Source organism: Pygocentrus nattereri, chromosome 7, assembly GCF_015220715.1.
Source record: "Pygocentrus nattereri isolate fPygNat1 chromosome 7, fPygNat1.pri, whole genome shotgun sequence".
Classification (NCBI taxonomy): Eukaryota; Metazoa; Chordata; class Actinopteri; order Characiformes; family Serrasalmidae; genus Pygocentrus; species Pygocentrus nattereri.
The window spans coordinates 4,673,149-4,692,726 of record NC_051217.1 but is presented as its reverse complement, the minus strand read 5'-3'; the positions used below and the strand labels follow the sequence as shown (position 1 = coordinate 4,692,726).

The 19,578-nt window shown below is 38.6% G+C and overlaps 2 protein-coding genes across 6 annotated transcripts in view; one reads left to right on the top strand and one right to left on the bottom strand.

Annotated features, from left to right (window-relative positions):
- mgat4c (mgat4 family member C) overlaps window positions 1–19,578 on the bottom strand; it is a 164,158-nt gene that overhangs the window by 35,246 nt on the left and 109,334 nt on the right. The gene's annotated exons all lie outside the window — the stretch shown is intronic.
- On the top strand, window positions 3,274–11,878 carry eps8b (epidermal growth factor receptor pathway substrate 8b). Its single transcript, XM_037539720.1, has 7 exons — window positions 3,274–3,341; window positions 5,315–5,408; window positions 6,668–6,802; window positions 6,979–7,069; window positions 9,158–9,335; window positions 11,072–11,204; window positions 11,357–11,878. Exons 1-7 carry the CDS (start codon window positions 3,331–3,333, stop codon window positions 11,432–11,434), a joined length of 720 nt encoding a protein of 239 aa, XP_037395617.1. The 5' UTR covers window positions 3,274–3,330; the 3' UTR covers window positions 11,435–11,878.

Genomic DNA, 19,578 nt, shown 5'->3' with positions numbered 1-19,578 from the left:
GCATGTTCCCCCCGTGTCTGCATGGGTTTCCTCCGGGTTCTCCGGTTTCCTCCCACAGTCCAAAGACATGCAGTCAGGCCAATTGGACATGCTAAATTACCCCAGGGTGTGAGTGACTGTCTGTGTCTGTCTGTCTGCCCTGCGATGGACTGGCGACCTGTCCAGGGTGTATCCTGCCTTCCGCCCGAAGACTGCTGGGATAGGCTCCAGCACCCCCCCGCGACCCTGATGGAGAAGGCTTAGAAAATGGATGGATGGTTTCTGCAGTACACAAAACTGTATATTTATTGCTATATGTTGTCAAAAAGATTTCACTATATAATTCTGTATGGGTCACTAATGAGGGGTGTAAAGTCCTACATTGATTCTGAATATTGATTGTTTTGTATTGATTCTCAATAAGCAGAGGGAGGTTCATGTATTCAAGACTCTGCAGTCTAGTTCCACCTTTGGCTTATTTCCCGACTACTTCCTAGCTTCCGGAAAATGAATATGCATCACTACTGCAGTGAATCCATTTGCAAGACAGAATGATAATGAAGAGAAAGCGCTCTTAAAAAACTCAATTAATCTTATGTAAAGCGCCTGCTCAATGCCTCTAATTAGATGCCATTTTAATAACTGGGTATGTTATACAACAAAGCTGTTTGGTAAACACCATTGTTCATTTGTTTGGTGACACGCAAGTAAGAATGAACAGATTTTGTTTACTGGAATATGACCAGTCAGAGTTCTATCTGTGTAGAAAACATGCCTTTAGAAATGCCTACCTATTCATTCATGCCATAAAACTAGTGAACAGACTTCTTTCACGGAAGATGCATCAAATTTACATTTGGACAAACAAAACAGCCTATGATTATATGCTGAAGCTAAGGTCAAGCTGTGCGACCAAACCTTGATTGTTAAGCACATCAATGGATTTTGGAACCATGAATCAGCAAGAAGCTGATTGAGAAGCCCTCAAAATCCATATTGAACTGGTTTAATGTTCAGATTTTTGCATGTCATGTTTATAAACAGCTTTTTTTATTGTCATAACATTTGCAATTTGGCAGGAAAGTGGTCTCTCTTCTGTTGTAATTATTATGCATTCACTTTCTCCAGGAGGAACTGGTAGGAAATCTCATTAAAATAAGAGTATGATAGGCCAGTCGTATTTAGGACAGGCCAGTTGGGATTTTGCCCTTACACTGAAGAATCTACAGCTATAATCACCAAAAACTTTGGCACCATTGGCAGACCAATTGAAAACTCACTGACTAAAATACTTTCACTAATTAAATCAGAATTCATCTGAATCTTTCATCTTTTTCCTTCAAAGGAATGGCCTACTGAAGATCTACTTTACTGACTTCCCCAAAACAAGTCTACTAGACAAAACATGAGATAGCTTCTTTAGTTTTGCAGTAGAGCTACAGGGCTCATAAAACTGATGTCTATGTTGCTATTCTGGGTTTCACAGACCCTTTCCATTACTTCTTATCTATGTTAGCCTCATAACTCCAGTGCAAAATGAAGAAACAAACATCAGAACACGATCTTTCTGTGAACTGCTCCTTTATGGCATGTCTTGCCATATGTCTGGCGTACCAAGTGTGGAGCATTAGCAAGAAAATGACACACTGTTGGAGTAAGCCAGTGGGTAGAGTCTAATGCTATAGGTCAAAACAGGATCCCACAGACATGCACTTACTGACATTTATGGCTAATAACACCTGCCAATGTTATTATTAACTTGTATGGGTCAATGACTAGGTCAGTGAATGAGAGACATTTGACAGCTCACTGGGACCTGTGCGTATTCGGTCTATCCCGGCTATTTACTGTATGTGACTGATTTCAAGTTAATCAGAATGAATGTTATATTAGAGCAATTAGGTTGCGTGTAAATAGTGCCAACCTATGTACACTGTCAGTCAGATGTTTAAGGACACTGTGCTTTCTTTTTAAAATTTCCAAGTAAAGTTTTTATTTTATAACATATTTTGCATAAAGTTGTTAATATCAAACAGCTATGTAGTATTACAGTGGTTTATTTCATTTCCAGTCAAAAAATGTTTCTGTACATCCTTACATTGTGAGAAGACCACTCAATGCAATGAGTATGAAAGGATATGTAGGTGCCTCAGAACAATGGACTGACCACCCCAGAGTCCAGGTCTCAGCATCACTGAATGTGTTTGGGATAATTTGGTTTGGGAGAAACAGAAAATGCAACAAACTTCTAAGACTGAACTTTGGAGGTGTGACAAACATCCCTGCAGATTTCTTTAAAAAACTGAAAGCAACTCTACCAAAAACAACAGAAGCCATAATAAAGGTAAAGGGTGGACACGCTAAATAGCAATATATATATATATTGGGTTGTTAAAGCTTCCGTGAAATTCTGTTATGTTTTCTCCTTTTTTTCTGATATTGAGTAATCAGTAACTCTGATTAAAGAGCTGGAAAGTATATAAATGAAGGGTGGTCTTTTGCACAATACTGTACACATTTAGCAAAATACAGAGGTGTCAAATCCAGGTTGAGAAAGTAAAAGTCCTTCCCAGGATTTTGTTCCAACAGGCTGGCTTCTCTAGTTAGATCACACCACCAGCAGAGCTGTCCAGCCTGTTGGAACAAAATCCTGGGAAGGATTTTTACTTTCTGAACCTGGATTTGACACCTCTGGCAAAATAACATTATTTCATTCTTCCCTGGTTTGAAGAGCAGGTTTTGCCTTAATAATGATTTGACAGTTTTCTTTTCCTAACTATTCTTAAGAAAACAAGCTTATTTTGAACAGTTATGTGACCCCAAATTTTATATTCATATACCAAAACAGTCAATATGCTAACTTCCTTCAAGGTGTTCCAGGAAGGGTCCGACACCTTCGCAAGAGAATTCCACACGCTGACTGATGCTGACTAGGAGCTATTATGAGACAGCTAAAATATTTTAGCATCTGGAGCATGTAAACAAAACTGCAATTGCAGGTGAAAACAAATCTGCTTGTAGTGGAATGATGTACTGCTTTCCTGCGTTCATGGCGTTGATTTATTTATGGGGTGAGAAAGAGAGGGCCCTAGCAGAGGCCGGACACTGGACTGCAGAGCTTATCCTCTTCCCCTGCTGCTGGACAAGAAAGAGGGGAGGAGGTGCTCACATTAAAGATGCATTGGGACCAGTGTGTGGAGTTTAAAGTTCTCCACGCTTTATGCAGGCCTGCTAAAATATTCATGACCTACACTGCGTGCGCAAGCAGCAGCACATCGAGTTAATCTCTTTCCACAGAGACAGAGGGTGCAGAGCTCACGGCAAAGCAAGCACAGCCTCTTCTGATAAAGGATGCTCGAGTCGTAAGTTGTTTGTTATAATACTTGGAAATCCAGTCTCTCATGTAGCATACTTGTACTTTTTTCTTAGAACATTTAAACTGTCGATTCACAACGCATTACATGCTACTACTGCTGCAATAGAATATGATTTTCAGGCACATGTCTCATTTGTAATAGACTTTAACTTTAGTCTGATGCTTTATTGGGAATGCACATCTCAAGTTTTTGGTAGTTTCCAAAAGTTGAACTTAAAAAGTTAGGAAAACAAAGTTAGCCTTAGTTTAATTTGAGCCAAATACATACACCTTAGAATGGCATTCCACAGAATAAGCATATTTGCAGAGTTGTGTACGGTTCTTTAAAGGCACATTTTTTGGTTTTAAGATATTTTTAAGATTTAAGAACTACAGGCGCTACACCAATTAAAGATTTTTCTGAGAACATTCAAGCCAAGAGCTGATTAAGTACTTTTATTCTGAAGAATGTGAATTTCTCTTTTTTGCCAGTTTTATATAAAAGATATGAACTTCATTTTACAAAGTGAGTCTCACTTTATTTTGAGCCAAAATAACAATTAGAATTGCACTCTATAAAATAACCACACCTGTAGAGTGTTCTCAAAATGACTTTAACCAGATGTTTTGAGTCCATGCTCTCCGGTTACCTAAAGAACCGTTAAGTGGATGGTTCTCATTTTTTTTGTAAATGAGCTGGGTGAGTATTAAAAGCCTTTTTAAAGATTAAAGAGCTAAAGATTCTTCACTAATTAAAGAAGTTACATCCAAGCCAAGAGCCGTTGAGGTACCTTTATTTTGAAGAGTGCATGTCTCAGTTTCCATTAAAAGTCAGTAAACAGAGTTAGTCCCATTTTATACACTTTGGGAGACTTTTATATAGCATTATCATATTTGTAGAGATTTGTCAATGTGAATATATGATTCTTTTAAGAAACACTCTTTGGTAAATTAGAAAAACTAAAGGTTTTATACTAATTAAAGCTTTTTCCTGGGACAGTATGTCAAGCCAATCATTTAGGAACTTTTATTTTGTAGAGGGCAAAATTCAATTCATCACATCTAAAAAGATATTTCCTTAAAAAGTTGTCAGTCATAATTTATTTTGAGCCAAACACTTAAGACCCTAAAGAACATCCATTTCAGTGGAAGGTTCTCATTTCCTGTAAACAAGAGGTACGAGTGTGAAGAACCTTTTTTTGAAGTTTAAAAATCTAAAGATTGTAGAAGTCTAGATCAAAGCCAATAACCACAGATGAACCTTTATTTTGAAGAATATGCACCTCAAATGTGTTGCAATTTCCAGTAAAAGATAGGAGGGTAAAAAAGTTGTGTAAACAACATTTGCCTCATTTTTTATTTATATACGCCTTGGAATATATTCTATAGAATTATCATATTTGTAGAGATTTGTCAAAGTAAATTTAGCCAGTGAGTCATTTTAATGAGTTGTTTATCCATGGCTGGCTGCTCGCTTTCTGGGTCGTTTTTGTCTGAGACTGACAACACTAAGCACCTGCCCTATTTGGCAGTGGAAAATAGACACACACACATACACACACACACACACACACACACACACACACACACACACACACACACACACACACACAAACAGAACACGCACACATACTCAATGATCAGAAGCAGCTGTTTAACCAGAGGGACTTAGTCTTCAGTTACACCTTCGTTTACATTTTTGGCACATTTTTAGGTTGTGAAACTCTGAGCCAACTACAGCATAAACTGCAGGGAAGATCCACTCTGGTGGAAGTACACAGAGGTGTTCTAACAGCATAACTCTAGGCAAACTTCCCAAAATAATGCAGTGGGTGCTGACTGTGCAGCTGGTTAGCTGCTGCAGAACTGATTCAGGCTGTAATCACAGGCACTGCTAAAAGTAAAGCTTTTCCTTATCTGACACTTCCATTTGAGTGTCCTCCAGCACGTCACGCTGTTCACTGTTTTCCCACTGCGCAGGTCTAACAGCGACGCCAAATGTGCCAAGATCCGCTATGACTTTGTGGCCCGAAACGCCAACGAGCTGACAGTCCAGAAGGGTGAGGTGCTACAGGTATGGCTGAGCGTGGGAGAGAAGGAGAGAAGCAGGGTGTGGGCCAAAAGGCTGAGGATCCAGTGTGGGAAACAGGAGTAGCAGAACATCTGAGGTCAATCTGCGGTCAGGGTATTGAATGCTCTGTGGGTTGGTGTACTGATTATGAAGGGGCACGGTACTGAAGAAATACTGTAGACTCTCAAAAAAGCCACTAAAATGTTAAAAACAACACAACTGAATCTTAATTAATAAAAATGGCACTGGTCCAACACTCAGTACTGGTATCAGGCTGATTCCAGCAGAAAACGCTGGACGGAAGATCAGAGGAAAAAAAACAACTGTGGGCTGATTCTGTCACAAATCTAGCCTTAAATATCACAGAACTGCCTGCAGCACAACACAACGTGAAGTCACATCTTTATAATAGTAGCCACATGTAGCCTAATGACTACATAAGAAAGAGCAACGTGTTCTGTAAGCAATACAGAGCTGTGCAAAGGACAGAGACCTCCTTTCATTTATTTCATTTTAAGAACAGTTTTTTCTTTTTTTGAGCATCAGGGAAAAAAGCAGAAACATGTATTTAACAGAAAATTACACAGAAACCTCCATACTTCAATATAATTTGATTTTTTCAGGGAATTTAGTGTGTCCACTCTGCCTTCATTACAGATTTCATTTGGAAGACTTGCTTACAAAGAAATAAGCAGGGATATTTTACCACATCTTCAAAGTTCAATCTTAGAAGATGATTGCATTTTTGCCTTCTTACAATGCTGATCAAACACTTATCAGTGCTATCAGGCTGGACTCAGGGGTGGTCAGCCCATTGTTCTGAGAATATCAGCAGCTTCTTTGTGATACTGCAGTGCGTTCATCAAGACTGACCAGGAATGCGTTAAAATTTTGTGGCATTTTTATAGTTATAGGATTATAGTTTGTTATATTTTATTATTCATTTTGTTATATTTTGTTAAGGTTTACTTTAAATATTGTTATTATATTTTAAGTTTATGTTTACAGTGCTGTTAAATGTCGCTGGTCCTCTGCACCTCTGAATAAAACACACATTCTATTTAACTCTCTTTAGTGAGTAGAGTCTGAGTGCACATTGCTGCTCTGTGTCACTGTAACATGAAAACAGACAGAGCAGCCCTGAGTCTGAGCTGTGCTGTGGGTTGAGCTGTGCTGCAGGCGTGCTGCTGTGCCAGTGTGTTTGACCATGTGTGTGTGAGCTGTGTGTGTGAGTAAGTGGGCGTGCATGCTGTGGCCTCCAGGTGCTGGACAGTGAAAAGCAGTGGTGGCTTCTGAGGAACCGCAGCGGTCAGCTGGGCTATGTGCCCTGCAACGTGCTGGAGGAGGTCAAAGCGGGAGAGCCGCAGTATAACCGTGCTGCGCTCTTCAGCAGCCAGGTACACTCATTCACCCTAAACCTCGCACATCCTTCTCTCTCTCTCTCTCTCCTCCAGCACTCTCATTCATTATTAACACTTTGCAAATACACAGCCACCTCTGTGTGGCAGTCTTTCTCTCTCTCTCTCTCTCTCTCTCTCTCTCTCTCTCTCACTCACACTCTTTCTCTCTGCAGGCAGCAAATCCATACAAAGCTAGCTCTCCCCCTGCTCCGGTAAATCATGGAGAGAGTGTGGAGATGAACAAATCCTCGTGGGACAAAGACAGTGTGTAACTTCTCTTATCTGTGCTGCGTAGAGGTTGTGATATAGAGGAAGGAGTGAGTGAGTGCAGGTGGAGAAACACTGCGAGGTGGTAAAAGCATTTGGTGGGAGAGTGCTGCTATATGCATAGCTTGCATCCCATTCCAAGAACTCATCACTCTGTTCTATGGCAATCTGAAGCACCATCTCTTTTTCTCCATCTTCTCTCCGTCTTGGCTCACTCTTTGCCGACCTTGTTTCTGTCTCAATTTAAATCAACTGACTTATCATTGCTCTTCCCACAAATGTGTTGTTTTAGATGGATGGATGGATGGGTGGATGGATGGGTGGATGGATGGATGAATATACTTTATTAATCCCCAAGAAGAAATGTAGGTGTTCTTTTGTACTACCACCGGGCTAGACAAGCTTTACAGAACACTGTCAAAAATCACATTTTAACCCTCTATTGCACACATTAAGAGAGCAAAAACATGTTTGATTCAATTTTCTTACATGAAATGAGCCTGATAACTACAATCAAAAGCAATTTTTTGAACATTACGTGTGGGGAGGGCAGGTTGCCTTGAGGCAACAATGGAAATCAAATGGCACAGATCATTAAACAGGAAACCAGATTCTTTATCTAAATATTTCAAATGAAACTGAGTAACTGCACAATTTGTTGATCTTTAAATACTATAAATGCTAAAAAGCAGAAAAGTATTCCATTTCATTTTTTTGAAAAAAAAAAAAGTTTACAATATAAAACCTTCTGGAGTAATGCCTCAGTTTCTTGAACACCAAAAATCATATAAATCTACAAGTTAAAACTATGCTAAAGCATAAAAAAGAACATAATTTTCAAATAATGGACACTGGTTCATTTTCTGAACAGAAATATTGATACTATGAACATATTTGAGGCCGACTGCTACATGACAATTTACTGCAAAAGTCTTCTAGCCTTGAAAATTGCATAGATATGAAATACTTTATAAAATTTGTAATAAGATAAGCACCAAAATAAGCAACAACACAAATTTTTCTAAATTTAAAAAAAAGTTGTAAGTAAAAACAAAACATTATCTGCAGCGCTGCAATTGGCTGCATAACTGACACCTCAACTGGCTAAATTCATTCCACTGTGGCATAATGTTGCTTCATGACAACAAACATATTTCAGCACCTTCTTATAACATAACAATTACCTATATGATACTGAATATTGAAAAATGAACTTCACACTCTAAGAGATGTAAATCATATTTTTGGATGGATGAAAAATGACAAATACTTGCTTTTCTGAGAGAGATTGCCTGGTGAGGTAAACTGTATCATCCACAAGCTGCACCACGCCCTTTTCCCTACATGATTAATACTTTCCTAATCATTACATATTTATCATTAATTGCAGAATGAGGAAAAGTGGGCTGGCTATCCTGAAGCAACATTGTGCAAAAGAGGGTTAATGATAAGTTGAAGCACATAACTCATGTAAATAATTCAAACTGGATTGCTACAGTTTTTGTTTGGAATCATTAAATAATACTGTGTTTCTAGTATAAAAAGCTAGACGCTGCACTATGTTGTTGTAGCTAACAGAAACTAGACTTTAAAAAAGCGGGCCTCAGATTCTTAATAGGTTGAATGAAACTTTCACCAATATTCCTTAAAGCTTGTCCAACGTATATATATATATATATATATATATATATATATATATATATATATACACATATATTGTAAGCTGCACTTATATATTATATTTTATTGTATTGCACTGTGTATTGTAGTTTAATGTATTGCATTGAATGGCACGGAGTTCTGAGTTCAACTCTGCTCCTTTTCTCTCTGAATCTACCCTGACTTTGTTTTTAGCAGTATCTGAGCTCAGGACTGTCTTTTTCTCTAAGCTATTGGTAACTAGCAAAGATACTTTCTCGAGATAAAGCACTTCTTCTAAGTTGCTCTGGATAGGAGAGTCTGCTAAATGCTGTAAATGTAAATATAAATATATACATATGAATAACAATTTAGAAAAATCAAAATGGAGCAAGAAAAGAAAAAAAAATCAAAGTATTTTGCAAACTTTGTTCTAACACTTGTCAGGCCGTACCCAGCAGAAGGAGATGAATGATGAGCTTCTGAAGAGAATTACAGACAGTAGAGCTCAGCCTCCTGCTCGCAACTTCCGGGTGGAGCATTCTGTCAGAACGGCTCCCATCACCTACCAGTCTCAGCCATACGAGGTCCATGCCTGGCTCAATGCCAAGGGCTTCTCCCGGCCGTGAGTGTGCCTTCTTGTGCACTTGAGCATGTGTATCTGTATGAATGGAGCTAAAGTATTACAGGCTAAGCTAGCAAACCATTCATGAGTCTGAGAACGGATGGGTTAAAAATTACGCAGTCGTAAAAATGTAACCAATTTTCCACTCACTCATTTGTAACTGACCAGTAAAGACTGAAATTAGCTTCTTTAGTTTTGCACTGGAGCTACAAGGCAGATGTAGCTAACTAAGCAAAGCTACTAGATTAGCATTAAACTGCATACCTAAATCATCATACACAACAAACTTGTGATGAGCTGTTAATTAACCGCAAACAGACCTCGGTTTTTATAGGTAACCATGTCAGAAACCATGTAATCAAGTCCATTTAGGGTTACTAATGATTTGTGACGCTCACTGTTGACTACAGAGTCATGATGTTATGAACTTGCCCTGCTTATGTTATGTTATGAACTTGCCCTGCTGTTTGAAACAGAATCAGAACCTTTTATTGATCCCAGAGCAAAATTACAGTTTTTTTGTTTCTTTTTTCTTTTGCAGTTTTTTTTTTTTGCATTCAGAATGTAACAACATAACTGGTCATGTCACACCCATTTTCAGTTATACCAGAGTCACAAATGATAAAATGACAGTAAATGACAGAAACATTGTTTTCACAAATATATTCCCAAAATAAACACCAAAGTCTGTATTATATGTGACATGGCTATCACCCCATGAAGCAGCAACACTGCCATGGGATTTGTAACTCAGTTGCATTTCAAGCTTATAAAAATATTCTTATACTTATAGCTGGATGTATGAACGCATTGCATCTTAGCCGAGTGATTATTCAGATTCAGATTCCTTTATTGATCCCAGGGGGAAATTGTTGTTGTTACAGTTGCAGCCACTTAAAATAAAAATAAACACTTTACTAATAATTTAAGACAATATAGAGAAATGTACAGTATGTACACCAGATTTAAGTACTTATGAATATAGTAAGGTGGCAGTGATTGTGATAGTAATATGAAACATCAGGTATAAAGCAGTTATAATTATTTAAATGAAGTTAGTGTCCCTCTGAGTTATTGCACACACAATTGGTATTATTGCACATATGAACAGTTTCGTATTGAGTTTGTGAATTATATATGGGTAAAGAGTTATTCTCACATATAGATGATGTAATAAAATGTAATAACTAAAATTAATGCTTTTCTCTTTTAATTGGCTACAAAAACAATGAGGTGTGGTTGAATGATGAAAAATGATCGAATGACTTTAAATGGGTTTTTAGTAACATTTTTCAACATAAAAGACCAAATTCTCATTGCGGCAACATATTCAGTTTTTATAGTTATCGTTTGAAGAAAAAAAATGTAAATAATTTTTTTTCATAACTTTTACTTTTATAATCTATATGTGGCTGTCAGACTATGTATTTTGACGCTGTTTATTTATACATACATATTTTGTAAAATACATTGTTTTGCAGTTTTATCTCACAACAGAACATTATTTTTTAGCGACTCAAGTTTTTTTTTTAATGTGCTACGTAGTGTTTTGGTTCATATCCTTACTGTTTCCAATAAAGACATTAAGCAGTTAAAAGTAATAGAAACTCGTTTTGGTTTTATTAATAAAAATGAATAATTCGATTTTTGACAAACTTGTTTTAACGTGATCCTTCCATTCTTTAACTATTGGAGCTATTTAAGAGAACAGGGTGTTATTGTTTCTGCTGCTTCAGGGTGGTGGACTGTCTGGGTATTCTGACTGGAGCACAGCTCTTCTCTCTGAGTAAGGATGAACTCAAGGCAGTGTGTGGTGATGAGGGCTCTCGGGTCTTTAGCCAGATCAGCGTGCAGAAGGCCCAGATAGAGGTCAGTCACTCAGAGCACCGCAAGGACATCAGCTACATTGTTAAAGCTTAATTAACAACAGGAATGCTCATGAGGACACATATTACAAACGCATGCCTAATCACCGCAGATGCGCTTGGTAAACTTCTCTCTATATTCCTTCTCTCTCTCAGAGCAACAGTGGTGACTCTGAGCTGGAGGAAATCATGAGGCGACGGCAGCAGGAGGTGGACGCTTTTACTTGGGACTGATTGCCTTCAATCTGCCTGTCAATCAAAACCCAGTTCCATCCTGTCTTTTCAGGTTCACCGCTCACCTAAAACACCCCAACATTCAGCACAGTGTGAATGAATAACTCACTGCATGCCGTCACCAGACTCTGTAATATGCCACATCTAATGCTAGCAGTTCAACTGGGCAGCGTGAAATGGATTTTAAAGTTTGTTTATGCTTATACTGCATTATTTATTCATACATGTTTGCACTGAATATGTTCAGATGAAATAGAGGAGGATTATATGTATATAATAAAGTCTCGCTATTTACTTTTGTGGCTCTTCCTCCACACTTCATCTATGAAAACGTGTGGGGATGTTCACGAATACTCAAAATATTTCTGATATACTGTACCTCATATGACTATCTGGTGCATTATCAGTGTGAAGATATGGGTGCTTGTATGTAACACAATAAAGTTTTAAGCAGAATCACTCTTGTAGCGGTGTGATAAACATTTTCAGGTTTGCTCATTTAAAATGGAAACACGTTGATATGCACACACACACACACACACACACACACACACACACACACACACACACACACACACAATCTAAACCGCTTATCATTCTGGGTCGCAATGGGGTTGCTGCTTTTTATGCAGATAAAGCAAAAGCAGATCTCTTCTGACCACAATGGAGATATATTTTAATGAAACTAAACTTTGGGCCAAAGTTTATCTAGATACAATCCGGACATAAAACACACATTAATAAATTGTGTAAACAGTGAGCCAACAATGTTCTACTCAATCTGAGAATGAGATACAGTGAAAACTTTTGTATTTGATTATAATAATATAAAAATATCCAACTTTACATTTTACTATGGGGCCTGCAGAAAGAGGGTAAAATTGATTTGCATCACTGTAGTAGTTTTTCAAGTGTATTAATAGCGACATTGGAACAAAATGGTTTTGCTGAATCGATACTGCTGATCAGCACAAACGTAGATGAATCAGTCTGTTAGTATGAAGTTATGACAGTTGTGAGTACGAGACTGTCAGTTGCCATAGTTGGGGGTGTTACGTGCCAGTGCTGCACGTTTGTTTTTTTTTCTCTTCCTTTCTCTTCTCTAACCGCTAGAAGCCTGTTAATGAGGTAATGTTCTTTTTTATTTGGGGGTTGTCCCTTTTCATAGGGGAGGATTTCAACCACTACCCATTGTAACTCAGTTCCAAGGGGTAGGGGTAACAATACAAAATAGCACTGGGCCTTACAATCACTGTTTTGAACACTAGCATTAACTATAACTTCAAAGGTATAGTTTCAATTACTTTAGCAAGTGATACATAACTGAGGGATGAACTGTGACACAGTTAAAAATTCAATACACTGCTTTATGTCTTCCTTATTCCATTTTTTCAATATTGTATTGAAAGTGTTACAGCTTTAGTCTTTTGCATTGTGCTGGGGGTTATAACTGAGGACTCATGTTGACTGGAAATAATGTGGAGATGGCAAATTTTCAGCAGGCCAAGCTCTAAAAGGACAATTAACGTGATAGAAAAAGGCCATTTTCAGCAGATGATGGTGAGTCGGCCTGTGCGTCAGCAGCACGTTACATAAGCTCAGCGCATCTTCAATCATGATCTGTGTCAGAGAGATGACAAGGTTGCCACGGCCATCATCCAGCACTTGTTCTTCACAGTCCACGACGAGGAACCTGCCACTCACCCTCTTTAAGCCATAAAGATGGCATTCAATCCTTACAAAAAACTCCAGACTGGATGTCTTTAGCTCTGACTGACAGCTTCCTCGCTTCGTCTCACAGTGGACATGGAACCATGGCTTTCACTTTGTCATGTTGCTTTAGTTCTCGCCTAGATGGTGAACGCATCAGTGCGTACTGTCCCATGTTCAGAATGAGCCTGAGTGATCTCTACTGCTTCTTTTGTGTGCCCTGTCACCAGGGCTCTCGACCAGAGGAGCCAGAGGAAGTGGTCACATATTGTCACAGCAGTTCATGGCAGGAAGCCATGCTTAATGATGGGATTTTCCACAGAGAACATCAAAGCAAGGATAAATATTCAGTTCGGCGGCATCCGCTGCACAACAGTGAATGTAATGCACATGCAGTGAGCCTGAAATTTGGAGGTGCAACAATTCTATATGGTTTGCTTGAAAGGATTGAGCTAATCCACAGCTGCAAATACACTCACATACACAGATGCCCAGGCAGTGGAGCTGAAGGAATATAACAATGAAGGGCAAAATACCATCACTACAGCAACATAAATATAAAATAATAAACTATTTTCTGGATTAACAAAACGCACAAAATTATTGTTTGTACACTGTCAAGACGTGCAGTCAGGCGTATGGCCCATATGCATTATAGTATGTGTATTTATAGTATGTGTAATACGCAAAAAAGAATTTTCAAAGCCAAACCCTCTCAGCCTCAGACCCTCCACTCACAGAGCTGCACAAACTGTCTGAAGCTTATCAGAGATTTTCACAAGTGCTTCATGTGAGTCTGATTTGCAGTGCAAAAATCAATCTTGTTATGGCATTACAGTTACGGACTACGGATTCCTTTACCTACTTTTTTAGCTTAATAGCACCTCGATAAGGATTTCACACAGAAAGGGTCTGTTTACACCTAATGCATTAATATGCATTTTTAGTGATTGGATCACATTTACACTTCACTTGACTGCATGAAATTTGGATGTAAACCCCCCAGGATGCACTGTGTTCAGATTATTATTGAATATCCCAAGCATAAAGCAACATTAATAATATAAAATAATAAAAGAATAAAATATTTCCAGCATTAACAAATGTGCATATTTTGACATTGTCGTGACGTGAGGTCAAGCATATGGCTATTAATAAATTATAGTATGTGTAACTACCGATATGCTACTGAAAAGCTGTCTGATCCCTACATTGAGTCTACACAAAGTTGTGCATTGCAATAATATAATTACTTTTTCTTTTTAACCAAGCAGTGTAACATCACAGCTTCAATTCTTGTGATGGCCTTACAGTTACTAACTTACTAAGAATAAGTTCTTTTTTTGAGTAACTACCCCTAATTGCTCACTAGCAGCCCAATGCTGATTCTCTGCAGTGTCCAGGCCATTAGTAAAGAATTTTATTTTAGTCTTGTTATTAGCTGAAGGTATTGCATTATACAAAAGTGTCCCCCTATTGAAATCTGTCAGATTTGACATGGAGAAAACTCGGACCTAAAATTGGGCTAAAAATCATGAAGTGTAGGCCCAGCTTAAGCTGCAAAACGTACGAGAATCTGACAACAGACTGAAGTCTGCAGTTGCATTTCCATTTGTTTTTGGTTACGGAGGTTAAAAATAAAAGATTTACATTTTGTAAAAAGACACGTTACAGAGTCAGAACCACTGTTGGCCCTAACATTGTACGTAGCCCAGCTGTCTGATTTTCTTATAAAGCCAGAACATTCGTGTTGAAAATGTATGAAAACACAGGCCTTTAGTATGACCAAGGTAATTACTCTACTCTCTCTCTCAATTAAGATTATCCCTCACATTTATCCTACCAAATGACACTGATCTAAGACCTAGGTAAAAATGGAACAGATTTAAAATGGTCAATAATAAATCATTTAGGCCCATTCCAAAAGGCTGGCCAATTAGTGAAAAGGTATTAGTGAGCATATGAGATATGGACGATGATAAATAAAAGCTCTTCCCTGTCATGAACCTAATCAAGTTAGAGTAATATCTACCAATATGTTTAACAATTCTAGAAACACTCGTAGCATATGTGTGTTTCTGCCACAGTGAGCTAACAAACTGGGGAAAGAGAATATAAAAGAAAACACCCTTAGCTTGACATTTTACTGTGCCAAAGTAAACTGTCGTAACTCAAGATACTGTAGATCTGGCATTTTGAAGAACCATCACTGGGGGATAGCTGCTGCTGCTGTATGCGTCTGTGCCTGCAGAGAGTAAAGTTTCTCTTCCTGGACGGACAACCAAATCTGCGTATCACTCACACACTCGCTGTCTTCTCTGCGGGAGAGCGACACTGGCAGACTTCTGCACAGCTCTGTCTGGGCCTCACTCGGTGGGGAGGCACTTAAAATAGAAGACAATAACACGCATGGGGGCACCTCCAGGGGGAGAATGGCTCTGATGGAGGCCGACACCCCCGATAACACCCCCCACCTCCTCCAGCCATGCTTTTAAATGCGAGTGTCAGTTTGCACAGCATCCTATTCATGAGCGGAAATGAAATATTAACGCTTAATCAATAATCTATTCAAAAGCACATGTAACACACACACTCCCCGAGCATCTCCCCGGGTGTGGATTAGCAAAACACAATAAAGCTGAATTTAAGCCTGAGATACAACAAAGTAATGTGCCACTTAGAGCAGAGAGGATAAAACGCATGCATAAGCAGAAAGTGAGCTGACGATATCAACCAGAATTATTGCTGAAACTCCCTTTTTTCTCCCCTCGTGTTTGTTCATAAGGATTACAGGGCATTCAGTTGTTTGAAACACACTCCGAAATATTTCAGCAACTTTTATCCAGCGTGAACAGAAGGGGGGAAAAAAAGAATCCCAGATTGGGAGTGAAATTAAAGTACTGAGTCATGTATGATTTAGATTCAGTCTGCAAAGTCTGCTAGCTCAAAGGTGAAAAGAGGCATGTTATCAGCCTTTTTATTCCTCAAGTGACATTTTTTCTCTCGCCTCATAGACATTTGAGATGTGCTTGCTAATCGCTATTAACTAGAAGAGTGCCCTTTTCTTTTGGCCTGACCTTGCTGGCATTAATAGATCTGATTAGATCAAATGTCATTCCACACTTAGGTAATTGAATTATTTTGCTGTGTTCTCCTCGACATCTGTAGCCATTCATTTTCTTTCTCTACTTTGTAAATCACCCAAGACTTCAATTTAGATTTGCATCTCCCAGCTTTGGGCAGAGACATTGATCCACTTAGCTCTCTTAGCATTCAAGAGTGCATCGCCGCTCACACATACACACACCGAATGATTCGGGGTGTGGAAAGCCTCCTTATGTGGGATCTGTAAAAATAAAGTCAGCATGCATACAATATTGTCCATACATGAAGACGAGACACTCAGAATGCAGGACACTGAGAAGATGGTCAATGGCCGATTGGCTCCAGGCTAATATATAAGGATAGCAATTTAATCCAACTGAGAGGAGACAGATCAGCTTAATGCACCCTGTCACATCCTCTCCATCTCAAGACAAGTCAGTTCAATGTAAAAAGCCCCAAAGCAAGTGCAATTCATCTGCTTTAGAGCCCATCAAGGGGCTGCTAGTAGTTTCTCCACAGTGTTCTATTACTTTTGGTACAGGTGTGACGAGCACACTGTGGGTTGGGGTTACACAAATAAAACTTCTCAATGCAAAATAAGTGCTGTTGTCTAAAGTAGAGCACACTGTAGCTTCCCGTGCTGATCCAGTTGGCAAGACAAGCCTGGCTATGGCAAAACGTCAGCTGCATACATAAATATAACCCATTACCGTTATTATACTACTAAAGGTGCAGCGTGTAAGATTTAGGGTGATCTACTAGCAGAAATGAAATACATACAAAACCATGTTTTCATTAGTGTATAATCACCTGTAACAGTGAATCGTTGTGTTTTTGTGAGCTTAGATTGAGCCCTTCACATCTATGTAACGGGGAGCGAGGAGGCGGACGCACGTGCTGAGATAAGTGATATTTATTAAGGGCAAATCCAGGGTCATAGTCGAGACAGTCCAGGGTCAGAGATCCAACACGGATTGATCAGGGGACAGACATGACAAACACCAGACTCCAACAAGCAGAACAGTACAAACAACACAGCATATAACACCAAGAAAGCAAACAGAGATTCAAACAAAGACCAGTAACCAGACCAGGGAAACCACAGGGCTTAAATACATAAGGGTAATAAGGGACAGGTGCAAACACAGGTGGAGACAATCAGGGGTGGAGTCATGAAACAAGGGGGTAGGACTGGAAAACCAAAACAAACGCACATGGAGAGGACTGAGAGGGGCCAATCGTGACAATCTACATAGGGAATGGGTCTTCTTCCAACCGAGGCAGCTATGTTTCGCCACCATGTTACTATGGCAGCCCAGAACAGACAAACCAAACACTTTGCCATCCAAGACACTCTCTAAAGCTTTCACCAACACCAACTGTTTCATCCTTGTTCTGTGCTAATCTGTGTTATATTTCTTGAGTGCTGGATCCTTTGTTGTTGATAATTGATATAAGCTGTCCACCACTTCCACAACTTCACCATTAGTGGTCTTTCTAGTTGTCATAACCTTTGTTTTGAAGGATATTTTTGTTTTATGTACTAATCTTAAATCCTCTTAAATAAGTCAACGGAACCAGACTTTTCCAAATCATTATGGCCCATTTCTTTTCACGAAGGGTAACAGACATTTTCATGTTAAAAACGGAACGACAAAAACTAATATAGGGGGTTTTGTTCCAACAAAAGTTATAGTGTTATCACTCAAATACATCAATGTTTTACATATTATTGTGCATTTTAACTAATTATACAAAAATTCTAGTTTTTAATGGGTATATATACTTGCATATCACAGAGAATACAACTCTGCTTCTGATAAGCTTCTTATTACCATGCAGAGGAGTTTCTCTCCAGGAAATCTCTAATGACTTTTTGAGGAAAAAGAATCACAACCATGTTGAGATTATTTTTTTTTTTTTCGGATTCACAAATACCATCATGATTTCCATGCAGGATAAATGAAATCAGATTTGAGCTGTTGTTTAATATCATTCCATTGTTTCAGCTGAAAATTGCAATCAACCTGGCGTTGCCAATTCAGCGTTCCATCAACATATTAGAACGAGATACATCCTGTGCAAAAGCAACTACTGTACTTCATTCTTTCAGAGCAAAACTGAGCTGACCTGAGGAATGCATGAAATAGCATGAGGCCCGTCGAAGCTCAGATCCACACACTAACCCAAGCAGGGCCAGTTGAGTGGAGTTGTAATTCTCAGAGAGATTGTCCCACAATCCTCAGCTTTCCAGGCACAAATCCTGCTCATCTGCTACAGGGAATCCTACGCTACAATCCTCCACTTCTTCATCTAACACACACACACTTAGAAAACTCCAGCAAGTTCTACTGCATATGGCAAAACTTTCAAACAGACATGAGAGGAAAAAACATGCTACTAAGTTGAGGGTTCTCAGTTTCACCTTAACTAAAGATACTTTCAGTATCCACCCTGATTCTGGCAAGACCAGGAAAATAGGATTAGACTCTTCATCTCCACTGCATGGATGACGATGATGTATGTATTACAAAGCTCTACTTTTTATTTTATTTAACATTTTATTGCTTCCGTAGCTTCCAGTACTTCGCAGGAAAGCTCATTAAAAAGGCACTGAGGACACATTTCTAGATAAAAGTGACTACTTCTAAACAAGTACACTCAAATACTTGTGAAGACCTTTCGAAAGTTTCAGTTATGGGTGCTCAAGCAAAATTGTCAGATTGTAAATCAGGCTATATTTGAATATAACACGGAATCTGCAGTTTAATTCGTTTTTATTATGGGATTTATGTGTTAACATTTGTATGATGTTATGATAGTAACTCCTCTAAACACTAGGTGCATGTATTAGGTCTACAAACAAGCCTATGTGATTCACGTCAGTGCAAGATTTAGTTAACCATTTAATGCTGATGCATAAACTATTTTTTTCTGTAATCTGCTCCTAGTTAATAACATTTGTCAGTGCTGTTGTTGCCCACACACACACATATATATATATACATATGTGTGTGTGTGTGCGTGTGTGTGTTGGAACAACAAAACCTTCCATCTCTATCTTTGTCATTTTTGAGTTTTTGACATCATTTGAAACTGCCTGTTGTCCTTTATGTGTAAATTTAATTAGAAATACACCAAAGATATGTGAGGTGACTTGGAAAAAAGTCTGGTTCCACTGACTTACATTAAAAGTGAAGTAGGTTTTATTCCTTCTCCTATAATCATTTTGGAGATAAATATAACTATAACATAAAAAGTTCAGATTTTCATTTTGTCTCACAAACTACCTTTCTGGACAATAATGGGAATGTAAGTCACTCATCAGT